This window comes from Phacochoerus africanus, chromosome 12 (genome assembly GCF_016906955.1).
Source record: "Phacochoerus africanus isolate WHEZ1 chromosome 12, ROS_Pafr_v1, whole genome shotgun sequence".
NCBI lineage: Eukaryota > Metazoa > Chordata > Mammalia > Artiodactyla > Suidae > Phacochoerus > Phacochoerus africanus.
In genome coordinates this window covers 53,204,351-53,231,152 of record NC_062555.1, presented here as the reverse complement: position 1 = coordinate 53,231,152, position 26,802 = coordinate 53,204,351, and the positions used below count along the sequence as shown (strand labels likewise).

Below are 26,802 nucleotides of genomic sequence, written 5' to 3'. Positions count from 1 at the left end.
CCTGAAAAATACAGAGAGATCTACCCAATAAGGTTACAGTGTGTGTAGTTTTGATTAGTCGGAAGGTGTTAAAACAAATGTTAGAGCCCCTTATCAGGAAGTGATAAGCCACAGCCCCTCCTTTACTGCCTCCTAAAACGGCCAGTCTCCCAGGATCCTCTGTGTGCTCAGCCTCTTGCAAACACACCATATGCATGCTCACCCCAGGACTCTGACCCTGCAATTTCTCCTCATTGCAATAGTCTCTCCATCCTCTTTATCTGAATGCTAGCCATTGTTCGAGGCCAAGTTCAAGTCTTACTTTTAATGACGTCTTCCTGGATTGCCTAAATCTGGAGTTTCTTTCAAATGTCTCCAGAGCTTCTGGTTTGTGTTATCTGCAAGGTGTTTAGCACAGCCTAGAGCAATTTGTTATTTTTAAAATATGGTCTGTCTTTCTAACTAGGTTGTAAGTTTTCAACATTAAAAAAAAAAAAAATCATCCCCAGAACTTAGCACAGCACTTGGCACATAGTATGGCCTCAAAAATCCTTGCTCATTATTGGGTGACTGCCTCCAAAAGCAGTTGATTTGCATCCTGATCTTAATTTATAAAGATGACTGAGTGACAACACAGAGGGGTCAATGCCACTGAAGGGAACTTTTTTTTTTTTTTTAATCTTTTTAGGGCTGCACCTGTGGCACATGGAGGTTCCCAGGCTAGGGGTCAAATTGGAGTTACAGCTGCTGGCCTCCACCACAGCCACACCAACAAGGGATTGGAGCCTCGTCTGCAACCTACACCATAGCTCACGGCAGCGCTGGGATCCTTAACCCACTGAGTGAGGCCAGGGATTGGACCCCTGTCCTCCAGGATCCTAGTTGGGTTTGGACCACTGAGCCACGAGGGGAACGCCTAAGGGAGAGTTTAATGTTCCTCTGAGTTCCCTAGAAATGAGGGGCAGCCACGCCATGCGGGGCCATGGGGAGAAGCACCAGGGTTGGTCAGGAAGCAGAACGGGATACAGAGAAGGCACAGGCCAGAGACTTCACTGGGGTTTTCACAGAAAAGGCATGGGAAACGGCTTAGCATTAGCCAGTATGAACAGTTCTGGTGGGCCCTGGGGCATAAGAGCTGTCCCTGTTCTCTGGGAACTGGCCCCCAGGGTGATTTAATTCTAGGGAATACAGGCTTGGGGTCTGAGAGTTACATAAAGGGAGGATTTCCGAGGCCTCAGGGTCACAGAGGAGATGGAAAGACGTTGGCTGTGAGTTTGGCCCTGTGCTGCCCAATACATACAGAATCTACAAAAGCTCCATCCAACAGCCGTGCAGATTTAAGGTCTTGTCTGGCAATAATTCTTGATAAAGAAACTGGTGGGAAAAACCTTAGGATCTGCTGAAGAGAGACAGACGAGGATGGCCTCCAGTGATTTTCCTCTGGCCCCAAACTCAAGGAACAAGGAGGAACTGAGAGGTGGAATGTCCTTCCTGTGCCCTCAAGATCTGCCAATGGGCCAGGCTTAAGAAATCTCAGTCCCCCCCAAGGGCACAGGATTTCTGACCGCTCAGACCGCTGGGGATTCCACTTAAGCCTTTGGGAGCCATAATCCACTTGGTGGAGACCTTGAAAGTGGGGACCCCCTGCTTAAAGAGACTCAGACCCGGATGTCACTTGGACACCACTCTACTGGGTTTGCTCACTGCTCATCTTCTTTACCCATGTTTCATTTGTCATCCACAAATGGGTGGGTGGATCCCCCTCCCCAGGTGATGTCATTCCCTACATGAAACTTTTTAAAATAAGGACATTTTAGGGATAAAGCTATTTAACTGGAAATTCCTTGGTTCCCAGCCATATATTGGTTTAGCATTTGTGAAGCCATGAAATGACTAGAAAGAAATGGTCAAAAAGCAGAAAAAACAAGGAAGCCAGAATCCCCCCGACACACACTGGCAGGGTTCTGATACCTGCAGAAAGGGGTACCTGGCTTGTCAGGACCCTCAGGTGATGTGCCTGTTAAAAAAAAAAATCTCGGAGTTCCCGTCGTGGCGCAGTGGTTAACGAATCCGACTAGGAACCATGAGGTTGCGGGTTCGGTCCCTGCCCTTGCTCAGTGGGTTAACGATCCGGCGTTGCCGTGAGCTGTGGTGTAGGTTGCAGATGCGGCTTGGATCCCGCGTCGCTGTGGCCGTGGCGTAGGCCGGTGGCTACAGCTCCAATTCAACCCCTAGCCTGGGAACCTCCATATGCTGTGGGAGCGGCCCAAGAAATAGCAAAAAGACAAAAAAATAAAAAAATAAAAAAAAATCTCTCTACTCAAGTCAGTTACAAAGGGACTCACCCCAGGTCCCATACGGTAACTAACTGCCCATATTGGGGCAAAAGCTAAGAGATAAATTAACAAGTAAACAGGAAACCACAGTTCTGAGGCCCCTACTTTCAGTTTGTTAAAACTATTTTCTGTTCTTTGTGTCAAATTCAGTCACATTTCCTATACCCAATAACAGCAAGGATTCCTCGCTGTCCATATTTTTTTCTTTCCTGTGTAACACCTCGCGGTCCCGGCATCCAATCTCTTCCTCAAATCTGTTTTAAAAAATGTCTCCCCTTTAAGTTAGGGTGGGCTGGGAAGCATTTTCTCTATACGGTTTAACTAAGAGATGCCTGATAGCTTGGATTTCATTATCTCATTGATTTCTCATTTGAGAATTCACATCAGTGCACTTGCCGATAACAAAGCAAAAAAATAAAAAATAAAAAAGTCTCAGCAGATACATTCAGAGTATTTTTGTTATTGCTTAACTGATAACTATCTTTAAAGCTGAGCAAGATAACACCCATTTGGTTTATGGATGCAATAGGTCAAACTGTTAGGTCAGTAATAAATATGCAATTGCTTCCAGGCAACAGAAATTGGAGGCATTTATTGAACAGATGGCTTTTAGCTTCTATATATAATACAAATAGATTTTTGGTCCCAGCATTGGCACCTTCAATAGAGATGGCTTTAAGGACAGCTTTGTTCATAGAGGATGACGGAAGGGTGCAGGTGCCATGAATCCCTATGAAGCCATCATTTCTCGGATCTCAGGGAAGAATGAGACTGTGCTTTTTAGAGTGGGTTTTTTTTTTTTTTTTTTTTACTGATTTATATGGCATGCATGTCCAAAGAAAGCCAGACCAAGCCAATGAGATGCTTACAGATGTCACCGGATGGAGAGGGTGGCTGGGGAGTTCTTCAAAAGCAAGGAGATGTCCCTATTCAGTGCTTTATTTTGTATTGTTTTGTTTCCCCTTTTTGGCCCCACCGTGGCACATGCAAGCTCCCAGGCCAGGAACTGGATCCTAGCCACAGCTGTGAACTACACCACAGGTGCGGCAATGCTGGATCCTTAACCCACTGTGCTGGGCTGGGGATCCAACCCATGCCACCTTGGAGGCGACGCCCAGGTTCTTAACCCACAGTGACATAGCAGGAACTCCCACTATTCATTGTCTTTGAATCAAAAGTACCTGCACTCATCAAGGACAGCTCAGAGATACTGATTTAGCTAGAATCCCTCAAATCGTGCCTTTCAAGTATGTGGTGTGTGAGTGAGAGAGAGAGCCCGCAAGATAGACAGACAGACAGACAGACAGACAGACAGACACACACACACACACACACACACACACACACACTCAGATAAAGACTAAGACAAAATAGCCAGGATAAATCGGTCATGCTATTTTGTCCATTTGAATGTATGCTTTTAATGTTTTATTACATGAAAGAACTGTCTGTTCCACTATGTCCTCTCAAGACTATTCCGAATTTTCTTTTCTAGCACCGTCTATACTGTATCTTTTTCTTTTTCGGCTGCACCTGCAGCATACGGACGTTCCCAGGCTAGGGGTCGAATTGGAGCCGCGCCTGCGACCTACACCGCAGCTTGCAGCAACGTCAGATCCTTAACACGCTGAGTGAGGCCAGGGATCGAATCCGAATCCTCACAGTCACTATGTCAGGTTCTTAACCCGCTGAGCCAGGGAATTCCTATGCTGTATCTTAATATTTACCGTCTAGACCAAAAATACGCACTCTCCAAGGCTTCAAAGGTCAGTTACTTCTGTATCTCCAGGCGCAAGAGTGGATGCTAAATAAACATTTGCCAAGAAACAGAATCCCCTGGCTTCAGATAAGCCCTACAGATCAATATTGCTATAGGTTCCACGACTGCCCTTCATGCGTAGGCACTGCTCTGGCCTTACCTAAACCATGTCCATACTCAGTGAGAATTCACTCTGCTCACCGGGTCCAGGATCCCAGTCCCCAGGACCACCTGCTCTGGGAAGGAAGAGGTCAGGAGAAAGTCGGGGTCCCTAAGGCCCCCTCTGGTTGTCCCCTTCTTTTCTGCTTATCTTAGCTGCACACAGGGAGCGTTCTGCTGAAGCCCTTTTCTGTTTACTGAACAGAAGGCACTGTTGTTTGCTGGGATGTCTGCGGTCCACGCCAGCCGTCTCCGAGACGGTCCCGAACGCTGAATGCCCTGTTCCCAGAAGCAGCTCTGATGACCCAGGCGCCGAGGTGGTAGCCATCGATCCTCTCCTCAGTCTCACGGGATGGAGCCCTTAATGACTGGAAATCCCAAACCTATTTCTAAATAAGTTAGATTCCCAGAGCTGCATCTTGTGGTGGTTTCTTTTGCAACTGGAACATGGCTTTTCTACTTGATTTTTTAAATTGTACATAAACTTGCAACCAGGATGCTCATCGACTGCACCCTTTCCAGGAGTTCCTGCTGTGGTGCAATAGGATTGGCAGTGTCTTGGGAACCCTGGGACTCAGGTTCGATCCCCAGCCTGGTATGTTGGGTTAAGGATCTGGTGTTGCTGCAGCTGTGGCTTAGGTTGCACCTGCAGCTTGGATCTGATCCCTGGCCCGGGAGCTCTATATGCTGAGGGGTGGCCAAAAAGGGTGGAAAAAAACTTAGCCAATGCCAGTCTTGGGACCAAGGGACACAGGACTCAAGGATGCTGCAGAAACACGTAATTCTCTCCCGCTGCCCTGACAATGGGTCTACTAATGCATTTCTAGTGTGAGGGGGCATTTTGGACCTTAATTATCTGGATAATTCGCATTTCCTTTAAAGTATCCATCAATGACTCAATTAATTAGGATATCGCATGCTGTTTTAAAAAATCTTTAATTGGTTCCTAAACTTAGATTCTGGCTTCAGAGTGTCTGTGAACCCTTTAAAACTGAAGCATTAATTACTTTGTGTGTAAATATTTGTGGGGGTGAGGGAATATAACTTAAATTTTGCAAGGGCCTGTGATTAAGGAGGTTAAGAAAGACTCATTTTTTAACTGGCACGTGCAGTCTCACTGTACTCGGCTTTTAAAATACGCAATAATGGCTAACCAAGTTTCTTATCATTATGCCTCGGCTTCCTAAATACTTAAGGGTTTTCATCCCTTTTATTTATATTTATTTCATTATTATTTTTTGTCTTTTTAGGGCCATACCTGCGGCATATGGAGGTTCCCAGGCTAGGGGTCAAATCAGAGCTGCAGCTGCCGGCCTACACCACAGCCACAGCAACGCCAGATCTGAGTCTCATCTGTGACCTACACCACAGCTTGTGGCAATGCCAGATCCTTACCCACTGAGTGAGGCCAGGGATCAAACCCACATCCTAATACACTAGTCGGGTTTATTAACCACTAAGCCATGATGGGAATGCCCCATGGATATTTATTTATAGTGTATTCAACAAACAATCCTTAAAATGTATGACATGAGATTTAATTAAATCAGACTTTGTGGGGTTAGGGCCCAGGCACTGGCATTTTATAAAGTGTCCTGAGTGACTCCAACATGGAGCCAAGGTTGAGAACCACATCTGTAGCAAAACATTAATAATTATATTAAGGTCAAATTTATAAGAGGCTCGGAGTTCCCATGGTAGCTCAGAGGATTAAGGACTGGATGTCTCTGTGAAGATCCCTGGCCTTGCTCAGTGGGTTAAGGATCCAGTGTTGCCACGAGCTGTGGTGTAGGTTGCAGATGTGGCTCGGATCCTGCATTGCTGTGGCTGTGGTGTAGGCCAGTGGCTACAGATCCAGTTCGACCCCTTGCCTGGGAACCTCCATAGCTGTGGGTGCGGCTCTAAAATAGCAAAAAAAAAAAAAAAAAAAAAACTACCAAAATGTCATTGTTTGCACACGCATCCCCATGACCCAGATACTCACATAACTATCTCAGACACATCTCAGAGATGTTGTGGGCTTGCTTACAGGTCATCAAAATAATAAAGTGAATGCTGCAATAAGTTAAATTGCAAGAATTTTTTGGTTTCCTGGTACATATAAAAGTTATGTTTACACTCTATTGCAGTCTATTAACTATGCAATAGCATTGTTTTTAAAAAAAGTACATATGAGAGTTCCCGTCGTGGCTCAGCGGTTAGCAAACCCAACTAGCATCCATGAAGATGTGGGTTCAATCTCTGGTCTCGCTCAGTGGGTTAAGGATCCAGTGTTGCTGTGAGCTGTGGTGAAGGTTGCACCGGTGGCTCAGATCCTGCATTGCTGTGGCTGTGGTGTAGGCCAGCGGCTACAGCTTCGATTGGACCCCTTGCCCTGAGAACCTCTATATGCCATGGGTGTGGGCCCCCCCCCAAAAGCACATGTTAATTAAATACACTGTATTGCTAAAACATACTAATTATCATCTGAGCCTTCAGATCAAAGAAAATACAGTAATAACGAAAAAGTCTGAAATATTGTGAGAATTACCAAAACATGACACAGAGACATGGAATGAGCAAAAGGCGCTGGAAAAATGGTGCCAACAGACTTGCTCAATGCAGAGCTGCCACCGATCTTCCACTGGTAAAAAACACAGCATGTGTGAAGTATGATACAGGAAAGTGTAATAAAACAAGGTCTGCCTGTATATTTCTCTTTTTTAATTTTTGGCTATACCTGCACATGGAAGCTCCTGAGCCAGGGATCGAACCTGCGCCACAGCAGTGACAATGCTGGAACCTTAATCACTAGGCCACCAGAGAACTCCTATCTCTTTTGATTCACGCAGAATTATTAAAAACGTAAGATGTGGAGTTCCCACTGTGGCTCAGTGGTTACGAACCCGACTAGTATCCAGGAAGACGTAGATTTAATCCCTGCCCCTGCTCAGTGAGATGAGGATCCAGCATTGCCATGAGCTGCGTGTAGATCAAGTGACTCGGCTTGGATCCTGCGATGCTGTGGCTGTGGTGTACACTGGCAGCGGCAGCTCCAATTTGACCCTAACCTGGGAACTTCCATATGCTGTTAGTGAGGCCCTAAAAAAAAAAAAAAAAGAGGCTCACTGCACTTGAATCCAGGAACAGAAAAACACATTCATGGGAAACCTGATGAAATTTGAAGCAACTCTGCAGCTCAGTTACTAATATAGCACCGCTGTCAATTTCTTAGTACGGATAATTATCACTTGGTGTGTAGGACATTAACATTAGGGGAAATGGGTGAGGGGTATATGAGAATCTTCGCTATCTCTGCAACTTTTCTGTGAATCTAATTATTTCAAAATAAAAAGTTTTAAAAATTAAAAAAAGAAAAAGCTGGAGCTACTTTTAATCCTGCCCAATTGTTAATCAACAATAGGAAATATCCCTGGACACAGAGACTTACCCCGTGGCCTCAGACACTACCCACAAATACAACTTAGGGGTGACAGCAGCTTAGAGAATTTCCGATGCTCTGTCTACACGTGGCTCTATATTTCTTTTCTCTATATTAGGCCACCCAGATCCTACATAATATTATCAACAGCAGTTCATATTGAAAGACTCACTGACCACATATGGCCCGAGAGTCAGATACTCTACTGCTAGGGAGGACAGCGCTGGTCATGTCTAATACTGGTGCAGTATTTTACAGCTTATAGCATTTTCTAAGTTACTCCTGTTTGGCTTGCACTAGGAAAAACACAAATGCATGGGGCATACTGTGGATTGCAATAAAGGATGAAAGTTCTGCTGCATTTTATTATAAAATATGCTGCTTAGCCCCTGAAGAAATCACAGACACACACACACACCATGACACAATACACATGAATAATCTGAAAATACACCTATTATTTTTTTTTAATTAAAACAAATTTTTAAAATTTTTTTGCTTTTTAGGGCCACACCCACGGCACTGGGGCTTCCCAAGCAAGGGGTCCAATCGAAGCTACACCTGCTGGCCTACGCCACAGCCACAGCAACGCAGGATCCGAGGCTTGTCTGCAACCTACACCACAGCTCATGGCAACGCCAGATCCTTAACCCACTAAGCGAGACCTGGGATCGAACCTGCAACCTCATGGTTCGTGGTTGGATTCGTTTCCACAGAGCCATGATGGGAACTCCTAAAAACAGAGCTATTAAATGGTCCTGGGTTAGTGGCTAGTGGTGCCCAGTGTGAAGGCTAGTGGTTATTGACATATAATCCCCACCACCCTTGACCATGCCTCCCCTACAGGCACCGTTTTGTGACAATTTCCGTTTTGTGACAATTTCCATTCATCCCTTTCTCACTAGGAAAAGGAGAAAAGTTCAGATGACTCAAGAGGCTACCAGCCAATGCCTGTGGCCCCAGGTGTTGTCAGCCTACGACCGACCAAACCCTGAGTCCCCTTTGTTCTGCCTCTCACCCTGGTCCCTTGGAGGCCTGGCTCCTGATTTCCTTGGGGCCCCCGACACTCACCGCTTCCCGGTGAGTCAGGCCCATCTGCCACCTCCTTCCCAGGAACCGTCTGCCAGCTGCCAGGTCATCTGCACTGATCTCGGCTGGCTGCCTGCCACCCCTACAGTCGCCGGGAGAAGCCTCCCACCTGGACTTGGGGAAAGAGGATGGCGGTGGCCTCTTTTCCTCTGGACTGTGCCAGATGATGGTTCATCTGCTCCTCCACTGTGTCCCCCACAGGGCTCTGCAGCTGCCAGTTCCACCAGTCTAGGGAGACCTCCAGCCTGGCCACACACAGACACACACACACACATTCCCGGCCAGCCCAGGGAGCCAGAAGTGCCAAGACCCAGAGCAGGCAGGCTCCATTTCATGGGACAGGTGGACGGTGCTGGTGGTTTTCCTGCTGGTGTCTCTCCTGGGAGGAGTGACCTTCTCCCTGACCATCTCCCCTCCTCCTGGCTGTTGCCACCAGTGCCGCGATCTGCGACCTGCAGCATCAGATGCTCTTCGTCTCCTTGGTCCAGGACAACATGCTTATTCTCTCCTCTATTGGAGCAGCAGCTGCCAGCCTACTCCACTGCCACAATAACCCAGGATCCTTAACCCACTGAGCGAGGCCAGGGATCGAACCCACATCCTTATGGATACTAGTTGGGTTCGGTATCGCTGAGCCACAATGGGAACTCCTCTGACTCTTGTTCATTCAAAAGGGAATTCTAACTGGCACTCGTCTCAAGTTCACTGGCTCTTTCAGAAGAATCAACGTATGTGGGAGATGGGAACAACGGGATATGACTAATTGAAATTGTGGCTTCTTCTAATTAGCAAAACATGTATGTATGGCCATCAGGGGGTTTAAAGTGATTCTCAGGAGAAAGGGTGGAAAACACGTGCTTTTGTTATTTTTAATGTATATTTAATGTATATTTGTCATAAAGCATTTTAAAAAATTTCTCTGCTGGCTCCTTCCCCCCCACAGCCCCCCAGTTCATAGCCCTGCTGACTCGGCCCCACCGGCGGGCACAGAGATCCTTCTAGACCAGAAGCAACCACTCCTGCCTTTCTTCTGGCTCAGTCCCGAAGGCTCTCGGGCCCCGGGCCAGCCTGTCCCCCGGGCTTTCTGGAGGCAAGAGTGACTCTGCGCAATGCTGCTCCGTGATCACACCACCGCCTGAAAGATCGCTAATTTAGAGGGTGAGCAGTTGTCCAATTTGCCCAAGATCATCCTGATTTATACTCCCTTTCACTCAAGGGGCCTGATTTGGAATAATAAACTCTACGGCCACCCTGCCCACCCTATGGCCACCCTGCCCATCTGCAAGTCCTCAGGCAAACACACCGGGCCATCTCCCCTACCGATTGGCGGGGCTGCCTTCTGTCCTTGCCCCTGAGCCCATCCTGCCTCGATGGTACCATCTGATCGATGGAGCATGGCCTCCCTCTGCCGTGCTGTCTGGCTGCTCCCCTAACCCTGATCTATGAGTATTAGAGGAAATCATCTCTGTAACTCTGGAGACTTGAAGGAGTGCGTACGCATGTATGTACGTATATCCACAGAGGAAAGAAAAAAGGAAATTCCCAGGGCTAGGGATTGAACCTGTGCCACAGCAGCAACCTGAGCCATGGCAGTGACGATGCTGGATCCTTAACCCAGTAAGCCACCAGAGAACTCCTAGAACAGCTAGTTTTTATTTAGGAAGCTGTGCAGGTGTTCACTGTCCACTCTTGCTAACAGTATATTAAGGAGGAAATTGAAATTTCAGTAAGATATGCCTTCCTTGGAGTTCCCATCGTGGTGCAGGGGAAACGAATCTAACTAGGAACCATGAGGTTGCGGGTTCGATTCCTGGTCTTCCTCAGTGGGTTAAGGTTCCAGCGTTGCCATGAGCTTGGGTGTAGGTCACAGATGCAGCTTGGATCCTGTGTTGCTGTGGCTGTGGCTGTGGCCAGCTATGGCTATAGCTCTGAGTAGACCCCTAGCCTGGGAAACTTCATATACAGCAGGTTCAGCCCTAAAAAACAAACAAAAAAGATATTCCTTCCTTGTGTCACAGAACGCCACTTTTTAGAGCCAAGCTGAAAGATCACTGAAAGCAAATGTACTTTTCATTGGATGAGTGATCTGAATTTTTGACTGTGATATTCAATTCTGGCGTCGACAGAGAAACTGCACAGATATTTTTCATTTTGAATTTATCATTGCATTCACTTCCTGTTATTGTTCCTCCAACACTGGAGACAACTGTTTCATTCCCAGAAGTTTTCATTTAACTCTAATAGAAAACAAACCCCATACCAAGGCACTTAAAAAAATAAATAAACATTTTGGGTCTGAACGCGAACTGGCTTGATTATGAGACCTGGTCTACCTAATAATTTCATAATATTAGCATTGCCCTAATTATATGCTTTGGCCGTTCCAGGAATGATCACAAAGGCCACTCCAGGCCTTTGAATGTCATATGATGAACTTGGAGTGACCCCAAACCACAAGACCCAAGTGGCCTTCACGACAGACAGCTGAGACAGTGCGATTTCAGGTTTTGCACACCCGAGGGCCACTTACGTCTCATCTGTGAAGGCTATTCCGAAGTACTCCTTCTCCTTCAGATTGAAGTGCGATGCCACGAGGTCAAGCAGCTCCTTGGCCAAAAGCTTGGGCTGGCGGGAGAACAAAACAGAAAAAGGGTAAGTGGTGGGGGATTACTTTTCCTAAAACATGCAATCACAGGTTTACCTAATTTTTTGGAAGGGAATGTCTCAAAGCTCAAGAACATCTGTATAAATGATTTCTATAAAGCCCCAAAGTAGACAACGAGGACGCAGCCATCAATGGATGGAGCCCTTCCGCCATGTTTCCTGGTAGTTTTCCCCAGGGCCAAACGAAGAGAGCTAGACGTGATGGGAATCGGCTGGAAGCCAGGGCAGAGCTTCCTCCCCCGAGAAGACATAAAGCGACAGAAGAATCCGCCTTGAAAAATCAATGCCGTCTAATGCTCTATAATTCTGTTCACCCTATAAAGCGAAAAAGTGAAAACGCAATCTCTGTAATTGTCAGGGTATTCAGGACTTTATGTAAAACCCTCCTTCATAAAGAGTAGAAATCTACCGTAGGGGGAGGCAGGAGGGTAAATGTGGCACCTCAGAGCATCACTAGGGAATGATAAAGGAGGATCCAAGGTGAAGGGGGTGGCTCTTGAAGCTTCAGGCTGTGTTTGCGATAGGATGCTGCTGGCTGGGTTGCCAGCATCGCCTCTATCCCCATGAGGTACCTGGCTGCTCAGATGCAAAGCATTTCATGCAGAGGTTGGGAACAAATGTAGGGTAGCATGGCTGATTTTCAGACTGCAATGTACTATAACTTGTCTGTCCAAATATTTGCCATCCCTTTTCTAGCACTCGCAGCATTTCTATCATTCCTACTATTTCTTTCAACATTCTGACAATTTTTGTGGTTTGCCTTTGAAGGGTTTGTCACATTTGTAAAAGCATCCTCGCTGGTGCTAAGTCTTCTTGTACTCAAAATGGATTTGATTTTTTTTCTTCAACTGGCAGACATCATGTAAAGTCAAGTCAGATGAATAGTGATGGGGGGGGGGGAGGTGGGGAGCATCCTGGATCAGACTGGTTTTATACAATGACGTGTGACTACAAAGTCATCCTTTCTGGGTTCTTAGGGGTTACGGTGAGGTTTCCAGCCCAAACTTGGAAACGACAGAGGTAAGATTTCATTGTCTTTGAGAGTTAAATGTCAAGGCCAACATCCCAATGGCATTAACCAGAGATACATACATTCACTCGGGAAGAGAAAAGAATGACTCTTAGGGCTGGAATGATAGTATATAACATGACTACGTAGAGTAATCGTTCCACAGAATGGACTGGGTGGGTATTGTGCAAGGTGGGGACAGAGGGGAGTCTAGAAAATGGAAATGAGCTAGGGAAGCGAATGCAGTCTTAGTCTAGAGCCCTTGAATATCTGAGTCCCCAAAAGGCCTTTACTATGGCAGAAAATGTAGGCATGGGGCCACCTTAGCCAGTCACTGAACCCTCCCATCACCTATTCAACCCTTCTTCTCATCTCATGCCTTCCAAAGAACTTACTGAGGTACTGCCCTGTCCTACCTATTGTGCCAAGTGGTCTCCTATATGATTGTTTTATCCTTTAAAAGGAAAGACTGACATTCCTCTGCCAATGATGATGCTGAGATGTGCAACGGTCAGGCAGGCTCTCCCCCAGCAAAGCCAGGATTCCAAATGAAGTCAGACCAGCTTCGGAGGCCCCATGGACAATCCTTCTGCCACGCCACCTCTGCTAACTCTACGTCCTGGGCAAGAGGTCAAGGATCATGAGCCCTGAGGGTCCTGTCTGGGTGAGGGTTATACCGCTCCCTTGAAACATGTGACATTTTGTACATTGGTACTGACTTATACATCAGATACTTTGAAGCTGGTTAATGTGAGTTTTCCCTTGAGGTTTCTGAGCTGTGGAGCCAGGGAACTGACTTGATACACTGAACCGTTCACAAGAATGGAGGCCACCCCACCTCCGCCAGAGCCTCACTGACACTGACTTTTGGCCTCTTCATGGCAACATGCCCCTATGCTTAAGCCTGTTACCACAATCATTTTTATACTGAAATTTCTACAGTAAAAAAAATTTTTCTCTTGGTTATTTATACACTGAAGGCAACTAAAACGCTCTGAACAATAGCAGCAACCTTCGAATAAACTTTATCACCTCAAACTGACTGTTTTCAAGGACAGGGCCCATGTGGAAGCATACCTTTGGTTAAAAAATTTTTAAAAACGTTAGTCCCATTACTTCATACAACAGTAATTATAGATCCTATACACCGCCCTCAATAAGGGAAAGTCTGTATTAGCCACAATTTACACACAGGGAAATAAAGGCATCGAAGGGGGAGATAACAGATGCCAGAAGGTGCCTTGAGGAAAGAACTCCAATCGCTTTTTTTTTTTTTTTTTTTTTAGGGCTGCACCTGCAGCATATGGAGGTTCCCAGGCTAGGAATCCAATCGGAGCTGTTGCTGCTGGCTGCCGTGTCTGTGACCTACACCGCAGCTCACGGCCACGCCAGATCCGTAATCCACTGAACGAGGCCAGGGATTGAACCCACAACCTCGTGGTTTCTAGTCGGACTGGTTTCCATTGCGGCACAGCTGGAACCCCAGAACACTCGAATCTTAAGTCCCTTTAAAGGGCACACTCTTTCTTCTACTGTCATGGTGACCGGCCACACCCCAGCAGGGAGCTGCTCCATCAGGGCCAGTGAGCTCTCCCACCTCCCCTGATGGACGTGCAGCATGAGTGAGAAATAAACTTTGCTGTTAAGTCACCTTGACATTAAGGGTTGTTTGTCATCACAGCATAACCTGGCCTGTCCTGATTGATTCAGGCATCGGATCTTTAATTCCCTACTTGGGGTGTTTAAAACCACAGGAGGCAACAGTCTGGGATTTCCTGATTGTGCAAACTAAGACAATACTCCACCTCGATGCCACGGTGATTAATGAACTGCATCATTCCGAGTGGTTCTTATACTCTTTGGGTGAATGTTGCTGGGTAAGCAGAAAGCTTTATGGTAATATGTACTTTGAAGGGATGTTTACAGAATCTGCTGATTATAATTTGCCAATTACTTTGCTGTAAACATTTGTGGGGTTTTGCAGGGTTGGCCCGGGAGTGAGGCCAGTAACGCAGCCCGTAGCCCACTCAAGCTCTACAGAACAAGCCTGGCCAGGACCTCAATGCCCATGTGAGCAAGGCCAGCCCTGCACGTCTTGGGTTCGAAACAGCCTGTCCTGGGTCACTGGCATCATCCCGACCCTCCGAGGTCACGACATTTAAGACTGACTTTCTCTCGGCCGGTAATGTGTTCACTCACTGGCTTCTCTCATTTTCTTTTTTGATCTCAGATTCTTTTTCCATGTCTCCTAAGCTTTTATTCCTCCCATGTCTGACAAAGAGAATCTCTTTATAAATGTCTGCCTTTTCCTCGAAGATCTGAGTTCCCATGGGCTCTGGACTGTTCTGGGGGGAACAAGCACATACCAGCAAATCCAGGGTTCTGGAATAGGCCCGGTCTACACAATGTTCCAAACTGGGACATGATCGGATCATTTCAATCAAAAGAACACTTCCTGTGGGTGTATGGCTATAGAGTGCTCTGGGCACACCCCTGTGTCATGATCCTTCTAGGGACCTCAGGAGCTGTCCAGGCAAAGTCCAGAGAGAGCACTCAGATGGCGAAGTGGTACCCTGGCTGTTCTCCAATTCTCCACAGACTGTTTTTTATCATCACTCATACTCTCCTTTCCATGTAACATGGATCCATCCCAGAGAAAAGCTCTTGGACAAACGGTATAACTTCTCTGAGCCTCAGGGTTCTCACCTTTAAAATGATGAACTAGATTAAAGAACTGGATTCCTGTCCTAAAGATAATTCTTTATTCTCCGCCCCCCCCCCCCCCCCAACGGCTGTACCTACAGCCTATGGAAGTTCCCAGGCTGGAGTTAAACTGCAGCTGCTGGCCTACACCACAGCCACAGCAACACTGGATCTGAACTGCATCTGCAAACCTACACCACGGCTTGCGGCAATGCTGGATCCCCAACCCTTAACTGAGCGAGGGTGGGGATCGAACTCGCATCCTCATGGATGCTAGCTGGATTCTTAACATGTTGCACCACAATGGGAAATCCTGATTCTTTTTTTTTTTTTTTTTTGGTCTCTTTCTAAGGCCACACCTTCGGTATATGGAGGTTCCCAGGCTAGGAGTCAAATCGGAGCTTCAGCCTACGCCACAGCCACAGCAATGCGGGATCCGAGTTGCACCTGTGACCTACACCACAGCTCACAGCAACGCCAGATCACAAACCCACTGAGCAAGGCCGGGGATCGAACCCGCAACCTCGTGGTTCCTAGTCAGATTCGTTAACCACTGAGCCATGACAGGAATTCCTTGATGCTTTATATTTTAAACTTAGTATTCGATTCAGTTTCTTCCTTCCCCAAATCTGCCCAACCTTCTCAAGGGTCCAGTCACTCATTCTAAAAATAACTTTGCAGCCATTCTGGATTCCACTCCCGCCCCAGATGTCTTCAATCTATCAGTGAACATTCCTCCTTTCCTTTGCACTCGGGCACATTTCGTGACCTCTCTGTTCCTTCGTTTCCTCGGCTACAAAATGGAGCTGATGACCACTCCCACACCACAGGGCTGCATTGATGAACTGAGGATTTAATGAATTAATACCGACCTGCAGAAGGTGCTTAGAGCACGTACCTGGCACAAAGGGAATGTCTTATGTGATCATCATTATGTCAGACCCTCAATCTCTCACCCAGGAATTATTAGAATAATCGCTAAAACGGTATCAAGTTCGAAATGTCCATCTGGGATTTAAGGGCAGTCTTTGAAGTCAAAAGTTCCGTTTACCTACCCAATCTTACTTTGGCCCAATTCCTCCAAAAGTACTCATTTCTGTCTAACCTATTTGTGTCAGAATTCAAGAAAAGACCAATCTCATTTCTATTTCCAAACCTTTGCCCACAAAAATCCTCTCTCCTCCCACCCCCCCTTTAAAAGTTATCTTGCTCGAGGCCCACTTCTTCCAGGAAGCCCTCCCGGATCACCCCACCTCGAAACAGTCCTCTGAACTCCTATAGTGCTGACCACGTGGACTTTGTTTACCCTTGGTATGCATGCTTGTATAAATGCATTTTAATCAAAACATTTTTCAATTTCAATCCAAACATTTTTCAAAGTGTGGCAAAACATACAATAGAGGCTTTACCATCTTAGCCACAGTATACAATTCCGTACTGTTTGGAATATTCACATTTTTGGGCAACTGATCCCTAAAACCTCTTGCAACATAGAAACGCTCTACCCTTTAAACAACTCCCCATGCCCCCTGACCCCAGCTCCCAGTAACCACTCTTCTGCTTTCTCTTCCTGTGAACTCGATGACTCTAGATGCCTCATCTAAGTACAACTACAGTGTTTGTTCTTTTGTGCCTGGCTTCTTTCACTGAGTGTAACATCCTCATGGTTCATTCACGTTTCACCCTGTCACAATTTCCTCCCTTTTAAAAACTGAATAATATTCCACTATATGTATCTGCCACGTTTTATCTATTGATCCATAAAGGGACACAGGTTGCTTCCATGTTCTGGCTTTTGTGAAGAATGCTGCTAGGAACATGGTGAATTTCTGGGGACATGATTTGCTGTAGCCCTGTAGATGGCTAAATGGGTTGCTCCCCCAAAACAAATGTCCACATCCCAAAGGCTGGTACCTTTGGTTTCACCTCACATTATAAAAGATGTGGATTTCCGTCATGGCTCAGTGGTTAACAAATCTCACTAGGAACCATGAGGTTGCGGGTTTGATCCCTGGCCTTGCTCAGTGGGTTAAGGATCTGGCGTTGCTGTGGTGTAGGTTGCAGATGAGGCTCGGATCTGGCATTGCTGTGGCTGTGGCGTAGGTCGGCAGCTGTAGCTCCAATTCGACCCCTAGCCTGGGAACCTCCATAGGCCACAGGCATGGTCCTAAAAAGACAAAAAAAAAAAATGTGATTATGATTCTTGAGAGGAAGAGCTTTTTTCTGGATTATCCACGTGGACCCTAAATGCAATCACATGGCTCCTTCTAGGAGGGAAGCAGAGGGAGTTTTGACACTGACACACAGACGACAGATAGGGTGGTGTGAGAACAGAGGCAGGGACTGAAGTGACAAAGTCACATGTCAAAGAAGGCTGGCAGCCACCAGAAGCCAGAAGAGGCAAAGAATGGATTTCCGTCTCAAAATTCCAGAGGAAACAAACACAGCTCTGCTGACAGCCTGATTTTGACTTCTGCCTTCCAGAACTGCGAGAAGATGGGTTACTGTTATTTTAAGCCCCCAAGTTTGTGGTGATCTGTTAAGCAACCTCAGGGAATTGATACCCCCACCCACCCACCCCCCACCCCCGCCACACACACAGAGTGCCTGGCGTATAGTTTGCATAGCCGCAAACTCCAAATCTGTTGGTTGGTTGAGACTCTAGTAAAATGGGATCTCAGTTGAAAACCCTTTATTAGTATCTGCATTTTCTCTTTATAATGCCATTGACTTTCTTGGCAAGGAGGTCACGTCCAGAAGTCCAGGTGGCAAAGCCTTTGTCTCTGAGCTGACCCTGGGTCAGTCACTGACAGCGTGGTCTTCAATTCTATGAATTCTCCCCTCAAGCCCTCTCTTGTCATCCACCATTCCCTTGGGGGCAGCTCACAGATTCTAAATCAATGGAATGGCCACTTCTGAATTAATTGCATTAAAAAAAATTAAAACATCAAATGGCTCCCATCTGTGCTTTGGGGGGAATCACTGCCGAGAGACTGACCCTCCCACCTCTCCCTCCACCCCAAGGCTGGTCTGGACAATTCGCTTGTGGCTGCAGGGCACACGGTGACCACCAGGCTGCCAGGGGACAGTGGGCCATGCCTGCCCGCTCACCCTGATGGCACTGCCAGCCCCATCCTAGGAAAGGGTGATGCCTGGCCACCGAAGGACTGGCTGCAGCCATGGAGACGGCAGAGAGTCCGGTGCTGAGGGTGGGAAGAAAGCACGGTCAGCGCGCCCTTTCTTCCCAACTTTTCTAAAAAGCTAAATAGAAGTTGGGGGGGGGGGTGAAGAGGAGTAGCCCTGAATCGCCGGAGCCTGCGGCTTCTTTGAAGCCCTGCCTGTAATTGTGTTTCCCTGAGCAGCTGGGAGCCTGGCTCCCGCCCTCCCCCTGGGGCTGGGCAATAAGCAGCCAAGTGCTCATTGGCTGCTCCCTCATCCTGGGGTGGGGGGCAGGGATGGAGAGAAAGCATGAGGTCATTGTGCACACAGACGCAGGTCTGGCTGTGCCCCCCCCACTCCCCCCACCCCCCCCCCCGCCCCGCCCCGACGCCATATCACCCCCCTGATGCTCTGGCCGATTAGCTGGGGAGGCCGGCTTCCTTCCTGCCCCATCTGAGCAGCCCCTGGGTTCCGTAGCGAGGGGAGGGTGTGTGTGTGTGTGTGCAAATTTTGTGTGTGTGCAAATTTTATGTGTGTGCGCATGTGTTGCTTCCTTCATGCAGGCTGAGGCGCTCTTCTAGCCTCGGAGGCGCCAGGATAGGTGGGGGTGGGGGTGTCATAAAGCTCAGTGGATCCTGCCAGAACCCTAAATCCTTAGTGGACAGGAGACTTTACCTCCAGCCCAGGAAGGACCAGCAGCAAAACATCTCAGCAAAGCTGGTTCCAGACCCAGCCAATACGAAGAGTTTCTGGTTTAGGGGTACAGCCTTTGTCCAAGGGCAGAACCGAGTCAATCCTTACCCAGGGGGTAGATGCCAGCATTTCCCCCATTTGATGCAGGAGGAGCTGAAGCACAGTGAACGGACTTACTTGCCAAATGCACACAGCTAGTAACCAGCAAATGAACTCAACCATAAAGTAGGTATAAGCCACCTCGGAATGCTGGATTAAAATAAAAAGCCAGAGAGCCTGGTTACCCAATCCACTTAACTGACAGGGCAGAAAACTATGGCTCAAGGGATTGAGATGCGTGTCCACCAACCAGGGCGGTCACCTCAGTGGTCAGCACACATGGGGCCAGGACCCAAGTGCCTGACTAGCCCTCTGCTGGTCCACTGAAGGTTTCAGAGAAGCCTGCAGCGATCTGAAACAGGAAGGGAAGAAAACAAAGGGTATCAATGACCGAGGCTGGGGGGGAGTGCGTCCTGGCAGGCAAAACGCTGACACTGCACATACCACGTTCAAGTCCAGGTTTCCTGGCCCCTCCCCAGCTTCCCTGCTGCTGCTGCCCCTCTCCCTGCCAGCACCATCATCTTCTGCATACCTCCCCCATCCCGGTTCTGGGCTGAGAAACAACCCAGCAACACTGTACAGATGAGGACGCTGGGGCTGAGAAGTGTCAGTGCGGCCAAGGTCACAACCCCCCCAAGGTCACAGGGCAGGCAAGGGGCTTGAGTCTGGTACAGGCTCCAGAGCTTTGATTTTTAAATACTGGGAACAGATCCAGCAAGTAACAAACAGCGTGGACAGGAGGGGTTTGAAGCTGCTTTTTTTCTAAACGCAATAGAATTTTGCTGGACGACATGCATCCGGAGGGCAAGGATCAGGATGGATGGGTATCTGCAGTCTTGCACCCCACTGCCATGCCTGACACACAGTAGGTGCCTTCTAAAGGTGTGTATGGGTAGATTGGGAGAGAGTGGAGGGTCACTGGTTGTTACAGCAGCCTGGCGGGAATGCTGACCAAAGAGAGGGTGAAACCTACACACTCTCTCAAGGCTGGGGGAAGCACAGAACTGCTAGGCAGAGATTGTGGTGCCACGTGGAGCAGGACGGGACCAGATACCATATGCTGTTACACTATTCCTAGATGCAAGAGAGTCCCAGGGTTTCAATGGTGTCGTATGCCTCCAGGCACCCACGGAGGATGCTGTGACGCAAACTTTGGCAAAGTCACGTATATATCCAGGCAAGGATGGGCTGTGTCTGTATTCCTACCCCCTCCTTTCAGAGCATCTCCTCCTCTTACCTGACCTCTCCCTGCCACCAACTTCCTTTAGTCTCTTCCCTCCCCATTCTCTCTTTTTCCAACAGACTCAGCCATTTACTCAGCATCATGACTTCGAGAGAACAACCTCTCTGGTTTTCCAGTTGCTCATCCCCTCCCGTTCTACTCCTCCTAGGTATTATCCTTTATACCATACTCATTTATTCCTTCGCTCTGGTCCTTTTATTTCCACATAGCCTCTTCCACGTTTGGCTAAGATATACACTGGTGCCAGCGTTGGGCAAAGCTGAGGTTGCTCTCAGCCTGGGAAGCTGAGTCTTTCTCATCCCGGCATTTGACGGATGCCCAATGGGAAGGCTTTGACAGGCGTACGTAATTATTACTCCTCCAGAAATGCAAAGTGCTCCTGCCAGCCGGCTGGGAAGCCTGCTTTATTCAGGAGCTGTGCCCCTTGGGAACTCTGGGCGGGCGGGCAGGTGTTCATTAGGGAGCGCCTGCTGATGACACAGTAACCCCCAGACTCCAGCCTGCTCGGGGCAATGTCACAGGGACAGCTCGTCTGGGGCGGCTCCCCTTAGAAGCCTCTCTGCATTCATGAAATGATAACTATTTTGATGAGGTGAAAATACAAAAAGACACGCAGTACTCAACCTGCCTCTACCAAGGCTGGGCTGGCAAGTCTGCAGACCCAATTTTGAGGTGCTGGAAACAAACAGAGGGGATGCTAAGGGGATCCACTGTCCACGGTCCTGATGTCCACCACATTCTTTTTTTTCTTTAGCTCGAAGCCTGCCTTGCAGACTCAGTTATGACCCGATCTTGTCCTACAGGGAGTAGTAAATTACTTTTGTGGACCTACACCACCCAGACAGTCGCTGGGAGGTGATGTGAGTTCTCCAGGGTCAAACTGGCCAAAGGCTCACCTTTCCAGTAGGTTAAATAGCACCCAGACCCGTTCAAACTTGAGGGCTTCAAGACACTGCACACTGAATTATTCCCTTTATGGGATGTTCAAGCGAGAGGAGAGAAGGGCATTGTCCAAGAGATAGGAAATCAGAGCTTTGAAACCAGCTGGCTCTGTGTGGTCCACAAAGCAATGAAGTCTTGGGCAAGTCTCACTCATTCCAATCACCAATTTTGTAGGGGTAGCTGGGAGCTCTTAGGAGTTTCATTAGTAAAGGGATCAGAAGGTAACACGGCAGAGAGGAAGAGGGGGCGGGGAGCTGTCTTCCAGGATAGGTAGGCTGGCTGCTACCTTTCCAAGGTACTTACGAGAGGCACCTGTTGTCCTTTTCCTGGGGTGGTGGCTGGTGTTCAAAGAATATGGTTTCATCACCAACATGCCAGAAACAGAAAGCTTGCCTTCTAGTACGATGGTGGGGAGAGTAGGGAGTTGCAAGGAGATTAAAACAATATATAAATGCTGCTGTAATTGATCCATCTAAATATACACACATTGTGACTGATCGTAAAATGTACGTGCCCCTTTCATGCAACCTGGGCAGAGAATTTGTAGTCAGACCACAGGGCTGAGAAACCCAATTCTACCCCATGTGTAAACTGATCAGCATTTATCTTCACTGTGAAACACTGGGACAGTAACATCTATGAGTCGTTGTGAGGGGTCAATGTATGATCATTTATAAAGTACTTGGTGCACGAAAGGGGCTGAGTAACGGCAGGCTCCCCCTTCTCCTTCCATCAGTAACTAAATCCCCACAGAAGTACTTATCCTCTCATCGCTCTGACAAGGACCTACTCTGATCGGAATCGAAATCCTCTTTCGAGTGAACTGTCATACCCTTTGTCTCAGGAACCATGAATAAATCATCATTAGGCAGTTAGGAGCACAGAAAGCCGGAGACGTCCCTTGGAATTGCACTTATCTGGGTCCACTTGCCCTAAATAGTGTCCCGTCTCTGCTCCCAGGGTCCGCTCGGGGATGCTCGCCTTCATTCACTAGAGTGAATTACTCTCTCACCTCTGTCCCTGCCTCCTGCTTCTCTGGGGTTAACATGTACCGAGACCAGAGGAGAAAGACATCTCTCTCCTGCTCCAGGAATGGATCGGGGACAAGGCACTGGCCTTCCGATGTTTGTCAGCATTTCAATTTGGAAGTCCCCCAAGTCCCCTCCCTATGGACCCTTTCCCCATCGCTCCTGCAAAGTGCTGGCAGGTACATGCTGGCGAGAGACACTGTGCTCCACCGATGATGTCATTTTCAATATAATTAAAAAAGCACTCTCGCCGGGGTGGGAGAGAGAGAGAGATGAGAAAGTGCACAGGCACTGGTGTCCCAGGAGGTGAAGGAGGGGAGATCAACTTTTGCCTGAGAAAGATTTATTCCTGAAGAGCCGTTTCGCTGAAGTCAGAGAGAGAACAACAAGGCAAAAAGCACCGCGGCCCCTTCCGTGCGCCAAGCTAATTAAGTGGATGAGAACAGATGATGTGCCGCGGGGTCCAAAGAAAAAACGTGCGCTTGAGATACCCTCATCCTGGGATCAAAAATATTATTTTATTATTTGCCTAGAGTCCCTCTCTACCCCCACCCACTTCCAGAAGGTTCGGAGGAGGCTTACAAAATCTTAAATAGCACAGAATGAGGAATTAAAACCCTATGCTTCAAACACATGAAATCAACTCGTTCCTGCCGCTGATGAGGTTACACGGGCTTTGTGAGCGGATCCAAGAAGCGGGCTAAGTTCGCACACACAGGCCAGCCTTTTTCTGGGAGTACACCCAAGAAGGAATTTATCGTATGGTTCCACGCATGAAGGGGCGGTCGCTGCCTGCTTTCAACCCGGTCCCTGGGAAAGACCGAAATGCAGCTCTCATCAACAGTTTTGCAGTTTAGCCCCCAGCGCCCTGTGCACCACCCTCTCAGCTTGGAGCAGATTCTAAAGCTGTCTCCGAAACCCCACGGGATATTCCGGGAGAAGCCTTACGTTAAGATTTATTTGCATAAGTGAATTTGGCCAGGAATTTTGGAGGCGCTATTTTATTAGGTTCTTAACACAGGCTAATGTCAGCCATTAGGCGGCTTGGCACTGACAGTCTGTCTTGACACTGAAGCCAAGCCACACAAGAGACAGGGAGCCGGTCCCAACTCAGGCAAAGCGCAACAGCCTCCTGCACACTGATAAGGCCAGAGGAAGGAACTGCATCCAAAAAATCACACTGGGAAAGCGAAAGCAGGTGATTGGAGCCAAGGGCCCTTGGATCTGGGGTGGGGTGAATCAGACTGGGCTGCTGGTACAGGATGCCAGGAGGCAGGCAGTGGTCTGGATGTGTATCTCCTTTTGGGCAGGTCTGCAAGCATGCCCTGAGGAGAACCCCACGCCGGAGGCAGGGTGGGTGGGAGAGAGGGAGAAGCGTGGGGTTCCTCTGCTCCCACCTGTGTCGGGGGGCCCTGCTCTTTCCCCTCTTGCCAGGCTCGTCCCCTACAGATCGGCTCCTGTGGGCCCTTCCTCTGTCTCTGCTCCCCCATCTGCCTTTTTAATTCAAGACCCCGCGTGGAGAAAGCTGTCTCGATCTCACACCCCTTCTCTCCAGTTTCCACCCCGGCGGCCCCAGCAGCGCGATGGCTAGACTCGCGCTCATGGGCTCCATCAGCCTCCCTGGAAGTTCTTGTGACATGTGCATCTGTGCATCTATTCCTCTTCAAGACAGACCGCGTCTAGGGCATGGGAATAGCATCGCCTGTATCTTTGTTTCCATAGAGTCTGACCCAGATGGTCAATGTTAAATAACTGCCCGGGTGGGTCCCTGAATGAATGGTTGGATGAATGGATCCATCAATGTGTAGTGAGGTGCAGGAAGGATTTCAGCAAAAGAAGCCTTCATACTGATCAAAACCAGTGTTCCTGGAGTTGCCATTGTAGCTCAGTGGGTTAAGAACCCAACCAGTATCCATGAGGATACAGGTTCGATCCCAAGCCTCGCTCAGTGGGTTAAGGATCCGGCGTTGCTGTAAGCTGCAGTATAGGTCACAGACACAACTCGGATCCCAGGTGGCTGTGGCTGTGGCTTAGGCTGGCAGTTGCAGCTACGATGTGACCTCTAGCTCAGGAACTTCCATATGCTGCACGTGCAGCCCCAAGAAGGGAAAAAAACTGAGTTCTGTTCCCAGGTCCAGGCCCTTCTCAGGCTTCACTTAAGGGAGCTCATCCCTCCTTATTCTCAGTTCTATGAGATTCAAGTGCCTTCTAAGACCAAAGTGTCCATCTCAGGAGGTGTCAGAGAGCATCCTCAGCAGCTGGGATCACTACCTGCTGACTGGGACCCTTCCAGAGGGGAGTCTAGCCTATGAACTCCAACCACCCTTACTAAGCGGAGCCGAGGAAGGATGTGTGTGTGTGTGTGTGTCTGGGCGGGGGGGGGGGGAGGGGTGGTGCTGCCAGCAGGGATAAAGGCAAACCAGGACAAAAGTGTGTCTCTTACTCTTTGCTCGTCACACGCCTGTCTCCATGAGTCAAAATCGTCTCAACAAATCTGGGGTCTGGCAGGGCCATCTGAGACATTTAACTGGAAGACCTGCAGGGAGATCTCACTCTCTCTTCATACACACACACACACACACACACACACACATACCCGCGCGTGCGCGCATCTTGGAGGATGTCTGGACCCCCTCCTGGGTGGCACTGGTGCTAGTGCCTAGCGATGACTCATGGGGGTCCTGACCTGTCGCCTCTCCAGCTTGCCCTCGCCTCTCTCTCTCTGAAGGGCCTATATTTCCCTCTGCAGAGTCGAGTCAATAAGCTTTACATTCTTCATAGCGTGTCAGTCTGGAGAGAGAAATCATCACGGGCTGTGACCCTGTGACAACTGTGTCACTGGTTGCTAGGCAGGGTGTCCTTGGGGGAGGGAGCTGTCTCACACACACACACACACACACACACACATCCCCCCCACCCCGTTCCCCCACTTGTGGGACCGAGGGTCAGATTCCAGCCCAGGTCGCAGGCACAAAAGAGATCTTGTTCGGTGCTGCTGCCTTGCGAGGTCCCTCTGAAAGGCTCCTAGCAAAGGAGTCAAGGATTCGAGAGGGCAGGAGCATTACAAGGAGAAGGCGAAAAAAATAATGAAAACAGGATGAATTTCCTCCCAGCGCTTCAGGGTGTGGCAGAAAGAGCCCTGGGCCAGGATGAGAGACCCCCGTTTTGGTACTGACTCTTCTGGCCACTGAGTTCTTGGTTCTAAGAGCAGAGAAGTTGGGAGATGTGGCCGACTCCCAACCACCTTGTGTCACCCACGTCCCCCTGCAGAAGCAGCATGAGGCTCCGTATCAATACAACCCCAGCCCAGCCCCCAAACTCTTCGCAGTAGGCTGAAAGGAAAGGAAAGCTTGACTCTGTAGGTTCATGCTCATGGTCATACAGAGTGTGTGTGTGTGTGTGTGTGTGTGTGTGTGTGAGAGAGAGAGAGAGAGAGAGAGACAGACAGACAGACAGACAGACACATACACCTGTATCAGTATGGTAACTTTTGATTTTTTTTAATTACTCCAGAAGTTCCTGCTACGGCACAGTGGGATTGGGGCATCTCTGGAGCACTAGGACCTAGGTTCGATCACCAGCCTGGCACAGTGGGTTAAGGATCTGGCATTGCCACAGCTGTGGTGTAGGTCACAACTGCAGCTCAGCTCTGATGCCTGGCCTGGGAACTCCATATGCCTTGGGGTGGCCAAAAAAGGAAAAAAAAAAAAAACTACTCCAGACCTAAGTCTTCCCATGTGACACATGTTAGTTGGACGAAGAGGCAGAGAGAGAGAGAGAGGTGGGACCCTCACTGCCAGTCTCTGCTGCGTTTTCAGACCAAAGATAACTTTTCTGACCCCCAAGAAGAGCTCCTCTGCATAAGGTCAACTTCCTGGGCTGCCACCTGGAGCCCTGGGCATCAAATCTCGGTCTTAAGAACACAGGATCAATGTCAGGAAACAGGAGGGCTTTGGAGTCAGAGCCCTGGACTGGAATCACGGCTCAGGAACTGCTGTGGGATCAGGACCAAATAGCTTAATTTCTCTTTTCCTATAAACCAGCCATAATTCCGCTCACCCTAGGAGTGTCGTGACAATGAAAGAAGACAGTGTGTGTAAAATGGAATTCAGTTCTTGAGGAAGGATTGTTATGAATGCGCGTTAACTGCTTCCCCACTTTCTCTTGGTACATCCCCTTCCCCACCCCCACACCCCGTCAACATCCTCGTTGTTGCAAGTTGCCTTTTTTGGGACTGGGTGGGGGGGACGACTTCCCGCCAGTTGTCATCAGCCAGAACATCCTGGCATTCACCGGGGGCAAGGCTAGTTACTCTGGAATGAGCCTCATGTCCGGGTTGACTCATACATCCATCAGCCTTCACCAAGCCCAATCCCTCAGGACTGTTTCAGCAGAGCCAGAGAAACATCCCTTGGCATTTAATCTTCAGGACTTTCACTTTCTTTGTCAGAGAGTGGAAGGAAAAATAAAGCAGAGCAAAAGCAAAAATAAAACCCATTCTAATGCATGTGCACTGGCC

The 26,802-nt window shown here is 48.5% G+C and overlaps 1 protein-coding gene across 2 annotated transcripts in view; it reads right to left on the bottom strand.

The window, feature by feature from the left end:
* Positions 1-26,802, bottom strand: part of FRMD4A (FERM domain containing 4A) — a 358,568-nt gene that overhangs the window by 158,146 nt on the left and 173,620 nt on the right. For both annotated transcript variants that reach the window (XM_047755369.1, XM_047755370.1), the window contains exon 3: positions 11,274-11,368. In XM_047755369.1, coding sequence (XP_047611325.1) covers positions 11,274-11,368 — 95 coding nt within the window. The remainder of the gene's footprint in view (positions 1-11,273; positions 11,369-26,802) is intronic.